This window comes from Lissotriton helveticus, chromosome 4_1 (assembly GCF_964261635.1).
Source record: "Lissotriton helveticus chromosome 4_1, aLisHel1.1, whole genome shotgun sequence".
Taxonomy (NCBI): Eukaryota; Metazoa; Chordata; class Amphibia; order Caudata; family Salamandridae; genus Lissotriton; species Lissotriton helveticus.
Window position 1 is genome coordinate 799,791,408 of NC_136063.1, and position 12,805 is coordinate 799,804,212.

General features: G+C 50.2%; 1 protein-coding gene across 2 annotated transcripts in view; it reads right to left on the reverse strand.

Moving 5' to 3' along the window:
- The window catches only part of THOC1 (THO complex subunit 1), a 334,223-nt gene that overhangs the window by 126,558 nt on the left and 194,860 nt on the right, over positions 1-12,805 (reverse strand). For both annotated transcript variants that reach the window (XM_078687449.1, XM_078687448.1), the window contains exon 16: positions 780-875. In XM_078687449.1, coding sequence (XP_078543575.1) covers positions 780-875 — 96 coding nt within the window. The remainder of the gene's footprint in view (positions 1-779; positions 876-12,805) is intronic.

Consider the following 12,805-nt stretch of genomic DNA (forward strand, 5'->3'; position numbering starts at 1 on the left):
GCGCACCATTGAAAAGGTGCACTAGGCGCAAACAATGCCAATGCGCTGCATTATGGTGAATGCGCTGCACTGGGGGCAGCCGCGAACTTACGCAGCAGGGCAGCGCATTCATGTGAAAACACCGAGCAGCTGCTCCGTGTTTTCACAGTGCAGGCGGCACCCACCTGCACTTTGAAAAGGGATTAGAGATCCTCTTGCACATGGGTGCAGTCAGGTACTGTACCCGCCTGCAAGGGGATATCTGGTGGGGGGGGGGTGTCTATGGCATCCCCTTTACCACCTGCAGAAGACTGCTGTCCCGAGGCGCACTGACAGAGCGCCACCTTTTAAATGGCGCACTGTCAATGCACCGTCTGAGGGCTACTTTGACTCTGCGCTCGCATCTGTAATATGGCGGGGGCGCAGAGTCAAAGGAATGCCCTCATGTGCATAGGGCACACTCCTATGCAAATGAGGGAACACCCTCTGTTGATAGCGTTGGTGCTTTAAGTGGGCTAGCACTATCGGGGCACCTTATGTAATGCAGCCCCAGGTGGATAAAGTTCTAGGGAGGAAAGGATGAGCTGTCAAATGTTATACAAGCCACTAATGCGTGTAGATCTTGCTCTTAACTGCTAAAGCAGCTGGGTCCAGTAACCTCCTCTGATGAAAAGGCCAGTCAAGTTTTAGGAAAAGTGCCACTTGTCATTTGAATCTCTGAATCAATCATCGTTTCAAAGTTACCACAATACTAGGGGATGTTTTTTAAAGTCCTGATGATGTACAGAAAACAAACTTACTTTCCCATTAGAATTTTCTTATTTGGTCCTTTTCCAAGAAAATCTTCAGGAGCAGGTCGCTTTCTCAAATGTTTCGTCAGCTTTGAGTCTGGCGGTCTTATAAAATAAACAAATTTAAAAAAAAGTTTAACTACAAAACAGTTACCCTTTAAATTCTCTTCTAGCATGTGATTTTTAATGCACACTTAAAACACATTTGTCTCATAGATTAAGAACTACAGAAGTGTTTGCAACATTATTTTGCCTACTTGTGATTACATTTCAATTCCTAAAGCACGCAGAGTTCGCTAAGAGAACTGAAAATATTAGGCCCACACAGTGGACAAGTAAGGAGAAGAAAATACATTATCATCAGCGTGCATAAAACAAACGTCCAAAAACTAAATGCCATATTGTAGTACAAAATAAATCTATAAAGCACAAGTGCACAAAGAATGGCATTCAATACCTTTCTTTAAGGTGCTATAAACTTCAAAATAATACAAGTAAAATATATGAAAATACACAGTTCATAAAGTTTGTTAATAAAAATTACTCTGAAAACTAAAGTTTGAAAAGTCTGCTCTAAAAGAAAAATGTATAACAGACAACAGAGTCAGAAAGATACCCAGCAGCCACAATAAAGAAACTCCTTACAATCCATAAGGAATAACAGTCCAATGTCCATGCACTCAAACTAGTCCAGCAGCAACAAATCTAGACATTGAGTATTTCCAGCAATGTGAATTGAACATAAATTCCAAGTGATCTCTTACATTGCTGATCTGTCTCTACATCAATATTGTGAGGAACACATAGCCCTTAGTGTAGGAAGCTGGCTCTCTTTATAGTGTACCTAAATGAGGTGCACTGTGCAGAGTCCAGGTATCCCGTACTAGCGGACAGGGTCTTGCTCTAACAATCCCAAGGTGCTCTATTTGCGGCAGTGTGGTCGAGCAGCCTTAGGCTTATCAGTGGGGTGTCTTAGGCATTTGTTGCACAACGTCAATAAATTAAACACACTCAATAAGGAAATCCGACACCAATTTAGAAAAATATAATTTTTATATTTAGACACCTAGATGCACAAGTTACTTACCTTCTGTAACGATATATCTGTAGGGAACATTAGTAGTCATAGATTCCTTACCTTAGAATTATCCCCAGGCATCAGACTGGATCCAGAAAGTTTTCGTCAGCAGTACCCCTGCGCGTCGGTAGGCATCATCGTGCGGCTCCACGTGTGTCGTTGGCGACGGGATAACGTCGCTGGAGCTACTTAGACGCGTCAACACACACGGACGTCAGTTCGGTACAAGACTTTCCGCGCCAGGAACGCAGAGCCATGCAAGAAACTGACCACTGGTGCCATGAAACTAGGACCCTGAAAGGGATGTCCTTAACCCTAGAAATCAGTTTGCAGAAAGGGGAGGATGGGTAGGGCGATAAGGAATCTATCACTACTAATGTTTCTTACAGATATATCGTTACCGAAAGCAAGTAACTTGTGCATCTGAAAGAAACACTTAGTGATAGATTCCTTACCTTAAAATAGATACCCCAGCAATACCAACCCCGAAGGTGGGTCTGCGAACCAAGATCACACCAGAAAGTCCTGGAGCACAGCACGGCTAAAGAAGCCGTCGCTACGGACTTGGCTGTCCAGGCAGTAATGCTTGGTAAATGTGTGCAGCGAGGCGCACGTAGCTGCCTGACAGAAGTCCTGCAAGGGAACTCCCCGTCCCAAGGCAGTAGTAGCTGCTGTCGCCCTGGTATAATAGGGGCGTAGCCCCACCAGAGGCTCCTTTTTAGCCAAAGAATAACAAGCCTTGATGCACAGAACGACCCACCGAGAGATGGTCCGTTTGTGCACGGCCCGACCTTTCTTGGCGCCAACGTAGCCAACAAAGAGCTGGTCATCCACCCGGAACTGTTGTGTGAGGTTAAGGTAGAATGAGGGAGCACATTTTGGGTCCAGACGGTGGAGCCTCTTTTCCTCTTTAGAGGGAAGCGGAGGTGGAAAGAAGGTGGGCAAAGTGATGGTCTGCCCGATGTGAAAGGCAGTGACAACCTTTGGCAGAAAAGAGGAACAAGTCCTGAGAACAACTTTGTCCGGATGGACAGAGTGAAAAGGGGGTTTCAAAGAAAGAGCCTGGAGCTCACTCACTCTTCTGGCAGAGGTGACGGCAACCAGGAAAGCAGTGAAAAGTTAAAGTGAGAAGGGGAAGAGTGCAGTTGTGAAGCGGCTCAAAAGGAGCACACATCACATAAGTTAGAACTAGGTTCAAGTCCCACTGAGACATCACAAAAGGAACACGAGGGAAAAGATGAGTAATGCCTTTGAAGAATCTATTTACAACCGGGGACTTGAAAAGGGAAGGCTGATCTGGAAACCGTATAAAGGTTGAAATGGCCGAGAGATAGCCCTTGATAGTGCCCAGAGCAGAGCCCTGCTGGACCAAAGAGATGAGAAATAGAAGGACCTATGAAAGAGGGGCAGAAAGGGGATCCACAGCCTTTGCTGTGCACCATGCCACAAATTTATTCCACCTGCAGGCGTACACCGTTTAGTGGAGGGACGCCTGACTGCCAAGATAACATTAAAGATTTTGGGAGGCAGATCAAAGGAGGTCAACTGCCGCCGCTCGATCTCCACGCAAGGAGGGGGAGGCTGGACAGGTTCTGGTGGAGAACCCTCCCCTGCTGCTGCGACAGAAGATCCTCCCGAAGAGGCAGTCGAATCGGGGGATCGAACGCCATGCTGAGTAGCTCGGGATACCATACTCTTCGAGCCCAGTCCAGAGCCACAATAATGACTTGGGCCAAGTTGCGCTTGATCTTCAGTAATCAGGTTAGAAGGCAGAAAGGCATACAACAAACTGCAACTCCATTCACGGCAAAAAGCGGCGCCTAATGAGTGACGCCTTGGAAATTCCAACACGCAGAATTTATAACATTGCGCGTTCTCTTCGGTGGCGAATAGATCCAACAAAGGCTCTCCTCACTGCCGAAAGAAACCTTGCGCCACGTACAAATGCAGATGCCATTCATGATCCATTATGCACCGACGATTATGAGTACGTCCGCCCTGGTGTTCAGAGAACCGGACAGGTGTTGAACCACCATGGATATACCCAGATGTTCCAGCTATGTCCAGAGGCGCATACCCTCCTGACATAGGGTCCACGACCCCACCCCGCCCTGTTTGTTGCAATACCACATGGCGGTGGTGTTGTCTGTGAACACCTGCACTACTCTCCCCACGACAGATGGAAGGAATGCCTTCAGTGCAAGTCGGATCGCCCGAAGCTCCAGAAGGTTGATATGGAGCCAGGACTCTGCCGGAGACCAGAGGCCTCTGATCTCCACCTCTCCCATGTGGCTGCCCCATCCCAGAAGGGACGTGTCCGTCACAACTATGTGTTCCGGTCAGGGAAGGGAGAGGGATATGCCATGGACCCAATCGCGATTCGTGAGCCACCACTGCAATTGTCGTACAGTGCCATCTGAGATCGGGATGTGATCGGACAGATTGCCCTGATGCTGTGCCCACTGGAACTTCAGGTCTCACCCATTGCAGAGCCCGCATATGCCATCTGGCATAATCCACTAGCAGGATGCAGGAGGCCATCAGACCCAGTAGCCTGAGGGTCATCCTGACCGAAACCCAGGATAGAGCCTGAAAGATCGAAATCCTAGCCTGAATATCCAGGACTCGCTGTTCGAGAGGATAAACCCGAAACTGCGCCGAGTCCAGAACCGCTCCGATGAAGAGGAGCTTCTGTGAGGGAATCAGGTGCGACTTCGGCACATTGATGGAAAACCCCAGCAAATGCAGGAGGTTGGCCGTAGTCTGGAGGCGGGAGACTACTTCCTGGGGCGAGCCCGCCTTCAACAACCAGTCGTCGAGATAGGGGAAGACTGAAACACCCAATCTGCGCAGATGAGCTGTGACCACCACCATCATCTTCGTGAACACCCGAGGGGTGCCGGTAAGTGTGAGCATCTTCAACTTCTCCTTCCAGAGGAAGCGATTGAATGCAGGCCCTTGTCCTTCTTTGGAACCATAAAGTAGTGGGAGTAGCAACCACAACCTACTTCTGGCGTCGGAATGCTCTCGATGGCCCCCTTGGCCACGAGGGCCGCAACTTCCTGCTGGAGAAGTGCCAAGTGATCCCCGACATGCAGTGGTACTGAGATGGCATGGCTCGAGAGGTGGTCTTGAAGGGGAGGGAGTAGCCCCTTCAGACAATTTGCAGCACCCACTTGTCCGAGGTGATGTTGCGCCAGTGGGGTAGATGGCGGATTCTGCCGACCACTGGTGTTTGATGGGCCTGAAATATCAGACTAGGAAGGCTTGCAGTAGATGCTGCGCTGGTGGAGGTGAACTGACCCGCCCGCTGGCCCACTGAACAGCCTCGACGGTTCCCATGTCCGCGGCCACGCTGGTGTTGCTGTTGCAGTGGCCTGTGGGTCTGCGAACGTGGTGCGGCACCCCTTCCGTGGCCACGAAAGGAGCGAAAAGCAGAAGGCGGAGGAGACCGAGTGGCCGACAGGCCCATGGACTTGGCTGTAGCACGAGAGTCCCTAAAGGCCTCCATCAAACCGTCCGCTTTAGTGTCAAAATGGCGAATGCCATCAAAGGGCATGTCCATCAGAGTGTTCTGGACATCCCCCGAGAAGCCAGTGGTTCTCAGCCAGGCGTGGCGCCGAAGCACCACCTTCGTGGAAATCGATCTGCCCAGCGAGTCGGTGGTGTCTAGCCCACAACGTATGGTGAACTTAGCTGTGTTTCTCCCAGTCGCAATAGCTTGGGAGAGGACTGTCCGGGCCTCCTCCGGACAGCTAGGCAGAACTTGCGCAACTGTGTCCCACAGAGAGAGGGAATAATGGCCCAAGATGCATGCAGTGTTCACTGACCGCAGCCCTAAGCTGGCAGATGAAAACCGCTTCTTGCCAAGCTGCTCCAGCTTCTTGGATTCCTATCCGGAGGGGCGGAATGGAACGCGCTCTGGAAAGTAGAGACTTGGACAACCAAGCTCTCAGGGGTGGGGTGTTGGGAGAGAAAGATGGGGTCACCTGGAGCCGGGCGATGGTGGTGTCGGGCCACGTTCCTATCCACAAGAGCCACCGTGTTGGGCCTGGACCAGGTGCCCAAAAGAATGTCAGACAGCGCTTCATTAAAGGGCAGCAAGGGCTCCGAAGAGGTTGCCGCCGTCTGGAGCACTTCTGTCAGGAGGTTAGTCCTGACGGCTACAGTATGCAATACGAGGTGAAGGACCTCGGCTGCCCTACCCAACACCACTGCGTAACTAACTTCCTCCTCCCTAGCCACGGTAGGAGGAGACATATTATATATATATATATATATATATATATATATATATACATACACATATATATATATATATATATATTTATTTATTTATTTATTAAGTAACAGGGGTCCTTAACTCAAGCAAAATACATACAAGGCAATTAATGATTTGTAGACAGCAATGTGCTATAAGAGAAAACTTGTCCAGCCGGACAATGATTTAATCAATGCAAAAGATTTGGCAAAATACGGTGAACAATTGTACAGTGGGATACAATCCTGTATCAAGTACATATAACACAAACAGCTAACCAAAAATTTACATAAAGGGGAATTGGCAGGCAATTCTAAGGTTGTGTGGGCGCTGGTAATAAATTATGGTTTGGTCAAGCTGCCCACATGTAGTAAGCACAATGGAAAACTAGCGTGAAACGACATAAATTGTCGAAGGCGTTTCGATCCTGTACATAATCAAGGATCATCATCAGGACTAAAAATTACATTGCCTGATTATGAGCCATAACCCTATCAATTATGAGGGTTAGATTAAGTCGGGTCGTCCAACCGGTGGCTTGTGGTTAGGAGTTGGTAATCCTGCTTCCAACCTGATAAGCGGGTATTTGCTCGTAGCGCCGCTAACGTCAGACAGCGCTTCATTAAAGGGCAGCAAGGGCTCCGAAGAGGTTGCCGCCAGCTGGAGCACCTCTGTCAGGAGGTTAGTCCTGACGGCTACATTATGCAATACGAGGTGAAGGGCCTCGGCTGCCTTACCCAACACCACTGCGTAACTGGCTTCCTCCTCCCTAGCCACGGTAGGAGGAGACAGCATGCCAAGGTCAGGTGAGCTGTTAAGACCGCTGGCATCCCCCAAATCCTCTGCCCAGTCCGGGACATAAGCACACTCCTGTGCCAGAGGGTCCTAAGACCCCTCCCAGTCCTCCCCTTCCTTCGAAGTCTGTGGAACAGGCTGAAAATACGGAAGATGGACATAGGGCAAAAAGGGCCCCATCGGTGTCTGAATCGGCGTCGATCCGGCACCGTGTCCGGTTCAGTGCTAAACCTGGGGACGACGTTGTCCCGAGGAGCGGGCGACGCCGGTGGTGGTGCCAGGGAGGTTGGCGCTGGTGGAGGTGTTATAAGGTCAACCAGCGTCGACCGGGGTCAGATCAAAGATCCCAGGGGGGTCCTGTAGTGCCGGAGCCGCCGGTGATTGCAAAGCAGGACCCCCAGTCGGGTCCGCGGGGCCCGTAGGTACGCCGGCAGGGCCAGACGGCCCAAAGAGTCGGGCCATGGCAGGAAGAAACTCTTGCACCCTCAGCCGCGACAGGCGAGGGGAAGTCGAAGAGCGGCAATGCTTCTTCGACTTCTTTTTGGAATGCTTCGACTTACCTGACCTCGAGTGCGAAGACTTAGATCCAGAAGAATGATGGCGACGGCTCCACGACCTCCCTCGGGACCCTGACCGAGCTGCACGAAGCCGACCGCCAGACTTCCAGCAAATTTCGGGACCGCTCCCGCAAAGTTTTTGGCACCATGGCCTGGCAGTCGGGGCACGAGTTGGGGTCGTGGTCGCGGTCGCGCACCTGGCAGTAAAGACACATGCGGCGTGGGTCCGTCACCGATATCATGCAGTGACAGTCCCCACAGTTCTTGAAGCTGGGCATCCCTATGACACCAGGAGTCGATCAACTCGAAAGATGAGACAAAAGGCCTCTAAAAACTCAGTCAAAAAGTGACTGGGGGTACTAGCTCTTCCCGGATCTGCGCTTGCTGGCACGGAAAAAGAAAGAACTGACGTCAGCACGCGTGGGCACGTCTAAGTAGCTCCAGCGACGTCATCCTGGTGCCAAAGACGCACGTGGAGCAGCACGACGACGCCTACTGACGTGAAGGGGTACTGCTGATGAAAACTTTCCGGATCCTGTCTGATGCCTGGGGGTAATTCTAATGTAAGGAATCTATCACAACTTGTTTCTTTCAGATACACAAGATTAGTTATGTAATATTCAAGTTAGCAATTTTCAAAACACTGAGAAAAACAGCTGTCATATTGGACAGCCAAGCCTTGAACGTGATAATGTTATCCTATGGGAGAAACATTCATTGCATAGGGTCACTTGCAAACAATTTACAGGCTAGTTCTTTTGGACTTAAGGTAACTATGGGCAAGGTCCTTAGAACCACCAGCAGTTTTGGGTTACCTCCCCTGGTGTGTCCGGGTGCAGAGATGCTGGTCGCAAGGGTAGCCTGGAACACTACCGCTGTAGTCCATGAAGAAACATGTAAGCACAAAAATGCTGCAAATGCGGACTTGGGGATAAATCCGTCTGAACCTATAAGGGGGGCTCAGTTCTTGAGGGTCTCTGGAGCAAGGGTGTACCCACCGTCTGTAGGCTTGAACTCTGGCTGTGGGGCAAGGGTGCAGAGATGTTTTGTCCAGCAGGTCGCTTGTGTGAAGGGGGTTCTCACTTTCGGGGTCGACTTGGAGATGGAGACAAAACAAGACAGCAGGGCTTTTCTCGCTGCTGGCGTCAGTAAGCGGACATCCCTTGTTGGTAGGTCGGCCTCGGCGGCACTAAACAAGTCTTGGCTGCTGCAAGAAGTCCAGTACCCTGGATATTGATGCAGGGCAGCTCCTGGGGGTCCTGGCGTCTCCAGACTTGGCGGGGAGACTAATCTGACCTCCCGGAGCACGGTGACCTCCTCCTGGACTGCTACTGCATTGGTGGACTCGGTGGTCATCAGTTCGGTGAACCAGACGTTGTGGTTGGTGTCTGCAGGCAAGTGGCACTGCCACTTCAACAGAGATACTGACGAGTTGGTGAAGTGCTGGCAGCCTTTTGAGGCTTTTGTAAGATGCACAGCTGCAGGATGAGTCAGGTTTATTTATTATTTATTTGTCGGATTTAAGATGCGCATAGCTGCCCCAGCGACGGGGCATCCCAGCGCAGACCGCAGACTCCAAGACAAGAACCAGAGAGCAGAGGGGTTAAGCCGGAAAAAGCCAGGTCTTTATGGCCTTCCGAAACGCAAGGTGGTTCTGGATCACTCTGATGGAAACAGGAAGCGAGTTCCAAAGTTGCGCAGCCAGACTGCGGAAGAAGCGGCCACCCACTCTGGCTTTCAGGACACGCGGGGTACAAACCAGAGCTGAGGCGGCGGATCACAAAGGACGCTGTGGCACGTAGAACTCTAGCAGCCCCGCCAACCCCACGGGTGCCTGAAGCGACAAGATCTTATGCGCCAAACAAAGCGCCTTAAATTGAATGCGCTTCTCCACCGGCAACCAGTGGAGTTTCCGAAGTACATGGGAAACAGAGCAAGAGTTAGGGAGGGCCACCAGCATGCGGGCGGCTGCATTCTGTGCCCTTTGAAGACGCATAACACTGGCCTTATTCGCACCCAAGTATAGGCAGTTACCATAATCCAGTCTAGACAAAATTGTAGACTGAAGAATAATTTGGCCAACTTTTGGAGGGAAAAAACCCAACAGTGGCTTCAGGCCACGCAGAAGCCCAAAACAAGCCCCAGCCACTACCTTGGATTGGGTCGTCAAATGCCAGGCCGCTATCAAACCAAATGCCTAGGTTTTTCACTGTCTCATTGGGCAAGGGGGCAGGTTTCAGGCGGTCCGGCCAACAACGCTCGGACCACAACCCCGATCCTTCCCAAACAGCAGGATTTCAGACTTGCTGGCGTTGAGCTGCAAACAGTTCACCGCCATCCAGTCCGCAACCGTAGAGAGGTCCTCTTTGAACTTGATCAGATTGGTGCACCTTTTTTTGGAAAATGCAATCACCAACTGGGTGTCGTCGGCATACGATACCAGTGACAGGCCCCTTCCATTCACCAGCACAGCCAAAGGCTGGACATAGATGTTAAACAGTAGGGGGCTCAACACTGAACTCTGCATTACACCCTGGTGCAAGGCAAGCTCTTGGGAATGGAAAGGAGGCACGTGAACTTGAAAGGACCTCCCCTCCAGAAAAGACCGGAGCCACTTCAGGTCCGCGTCCCTAATGCCTATTTCCTGCAGGCGTCTTAAGAGTATCGCATGGGAGACGGTGTCGAAAGCGGCACTTAGGTCCAGAAGGACCAAGGCCGCTGAGTCTCCGGCATTCAAGTTTGCCGGAATGGCCTCCGTAACTACCAGCAAAGCAGACTCAGTACTATGGGGGGCACGGAAATCATGCTGAGATGGATCAAAAATGGCATTCTGCTCGGAAAACTTGGAGAGGATGGAATTCACATACGATTCTGTCACCTTTGCCAAAAACAGCAATTGGGAAATCGGGCGGTAATTGGCTGGCTCCACGGGGTCCATGGACTTTTTTTAGCAGTGGAATGACCGTAGCATGTTTCCAGGCCCTAGGTACGGACGCTGAGGCCAAAGAAAGATTGACCAGGTTGAAATTCAGCGGAGAGAGGAGAGTGTGGAACTGGCGGAAGTGAGCAGGAGTCAGCAGATCTGCTGGCGAACCCGATTTGATCTTAGGACAGAGTGCCTCGAACTCCATCTGCGACAACGGAGGAAAAGAAGACAGGATATTTAACCACATGGAACACGAGGCCCCAGAGCCCCCACCACCGGGGGAAAGATCGGGGTTGGCAAACCCAGGTAAATCTTATCTACTTTGTTCACAAAGTACAAGGCCAACTCGTTGCACTGCTGATCAGGGGAGATCAATGAAGTCCCCGTAGTGCCTCCGCTCTTCATACTCTTCAGCACAGAGAAGATAGTCTTGGCGGGGTTGGTACTGGCCAGGATTCTATTGGCCACAAACTCTGCTCGAGCTCGCTGAATAAGCTTGTGATACTGTTTAATGGCGGCTCGATATTCACTTTTAGCCACTTGGTCATAGGAGCGCATCCAAGTATGTTTCAACTGCTTGCAGCCCTTTTTGGCTGTGACTAGTGAGTCGCTAAACCAAGGGTTCGATGGTCTGCGGGATTTACCTCCCAGCATAGCCAGGATACAACTTTCCAGGCCCAGCGTTACCCACTCATTGAAGCAGGAGTTTGCTGCCTCCATATCTGGCGGCAACTGGGGCCTATGGCTAGACAGCCATGCAGAGAAACAGCCCGAGTCTAGCTTATGCCAAGGGCGCTTAGGGACAGGAGTTGGGCGGGTCTGTTACGTTGCCACGTTACCACACATCTGAGAAATTTGTGATGAGCGGGATGTATTGGAATGTGGGAAAAAGCATCCTTTAAGTCTAGAGTAGACAAAGTCGTCCTGTTGTAACAGTGGGAGCACTTGTTGAAGCGTCACTATGGGAAAGTGGTCTGGTTGTATGTAAAGGTTTAATTCTCCGAGGTCTAAAATAGGTCTGAGAGAACCGTCCGTTTTGGGTATGAGAAAGTACAGGTAGTATACACCCGTCCCCTGATATTGTAGTGGTACGGGCACTATGGATCCCTTCAAAAGGAGAGATTGAACCTCTTGTTTGGGGAGGTGTAAATGGTCTGGTGACATTTGGTGTGAACGTGGAGGAATGTTTGGAGGATTGTTGGTAAGCTCCAGTCAATAAACAGAATGGATAATTCCTAGCGCCCATTTGTCTGTAGTTATTGATTGCCAGACGGGTAGGAATTGTGAAAGATGCCCCCGACAGGTGTTAAATAATGGGGGGGGGGGGGAGAACAATCAGCCCTCTTGCCAGCAGAGGGCTGATTGTTGTCCCTGTACAGTGTAGAGGCAGTGTCTGAGGAGGTATTCCTGGACCTCCCCACAACAGAAGGCACGCCAAAAGAAACCCCGGCCAGAAGGGGACTGTAGGGCTCCCATAGATTTTGCCACGTCTGTGTCCATTTTCATCTTTTCTAAGGACCTGTGTACAACAGGAACAAAGAGGTGTTGTTTGTCAAGCAGTGTAATAAGAATAGAAGCTTGAACATGTGGTTTTAAACCCAGAAATTCGTAACCATGCATGCCTTCTTAGTAGCACGCTGGTGTTGACGTCTCAAGACGCAGTGTCAGCCGCATCTATGGCGCACCTAATGGAATTGTTAGAGATTATCTTTTCCTCTTGCACTAGGTCTTGAGCTTTGCACGTGTGCTTATCAGGAAGAAATTGGAGCAATTTCTCCATTTCGTCTCAATGCGCCCTTTTGTACCTGGCTAAAAGGGCTTGGGTGTTAGAAATTCACCAGAAATTTGCAGCTTGGGAGGCTACTCTTTTCCCAGAGGCGTCTATCAACTTAGATTCCTTGTCCGGAGGTGGTGTATCTCCTGATGTTTGAGAATTGGCCTGTTTATGGGCATTAGAAACTACTAAGGAATCTAAGGATAACTGGCCCTTGATGTAAACTGGATCTGATGTTGCAAATTTATACTTTTTGTCTATCCGGAGGGTGAGAATACTTGAATGGACAGGATCCTTAAATATGCCATCCATATGTCTTAGCATACCTTTGAGCATGGGGAGTGTGTGAGTGGATCTTTGGGAACTTCTAGGGGTTTCAAAAAGGAAAATATCCTATAGAGATGCTTTATGTAATTGAACCCTGTGATAATCAGCAGCTCTGCTTAATAGTTTTATATAGCCTATGTTGTCATCTGGTGGAGAAGGCTTAGTAGTGTAAAGATCAGGATTCTTACCTGTGGGAGAATCTGTGTTGTAATCCTTCCAGGGGTATGCAGGATCATTGTCCCCATCTTCGTCATCCCGATCATCAGGTGTGGTATTAACAAGTGTTGTGTTTCCAGGGAAGGAGGTGATGGAGGAGG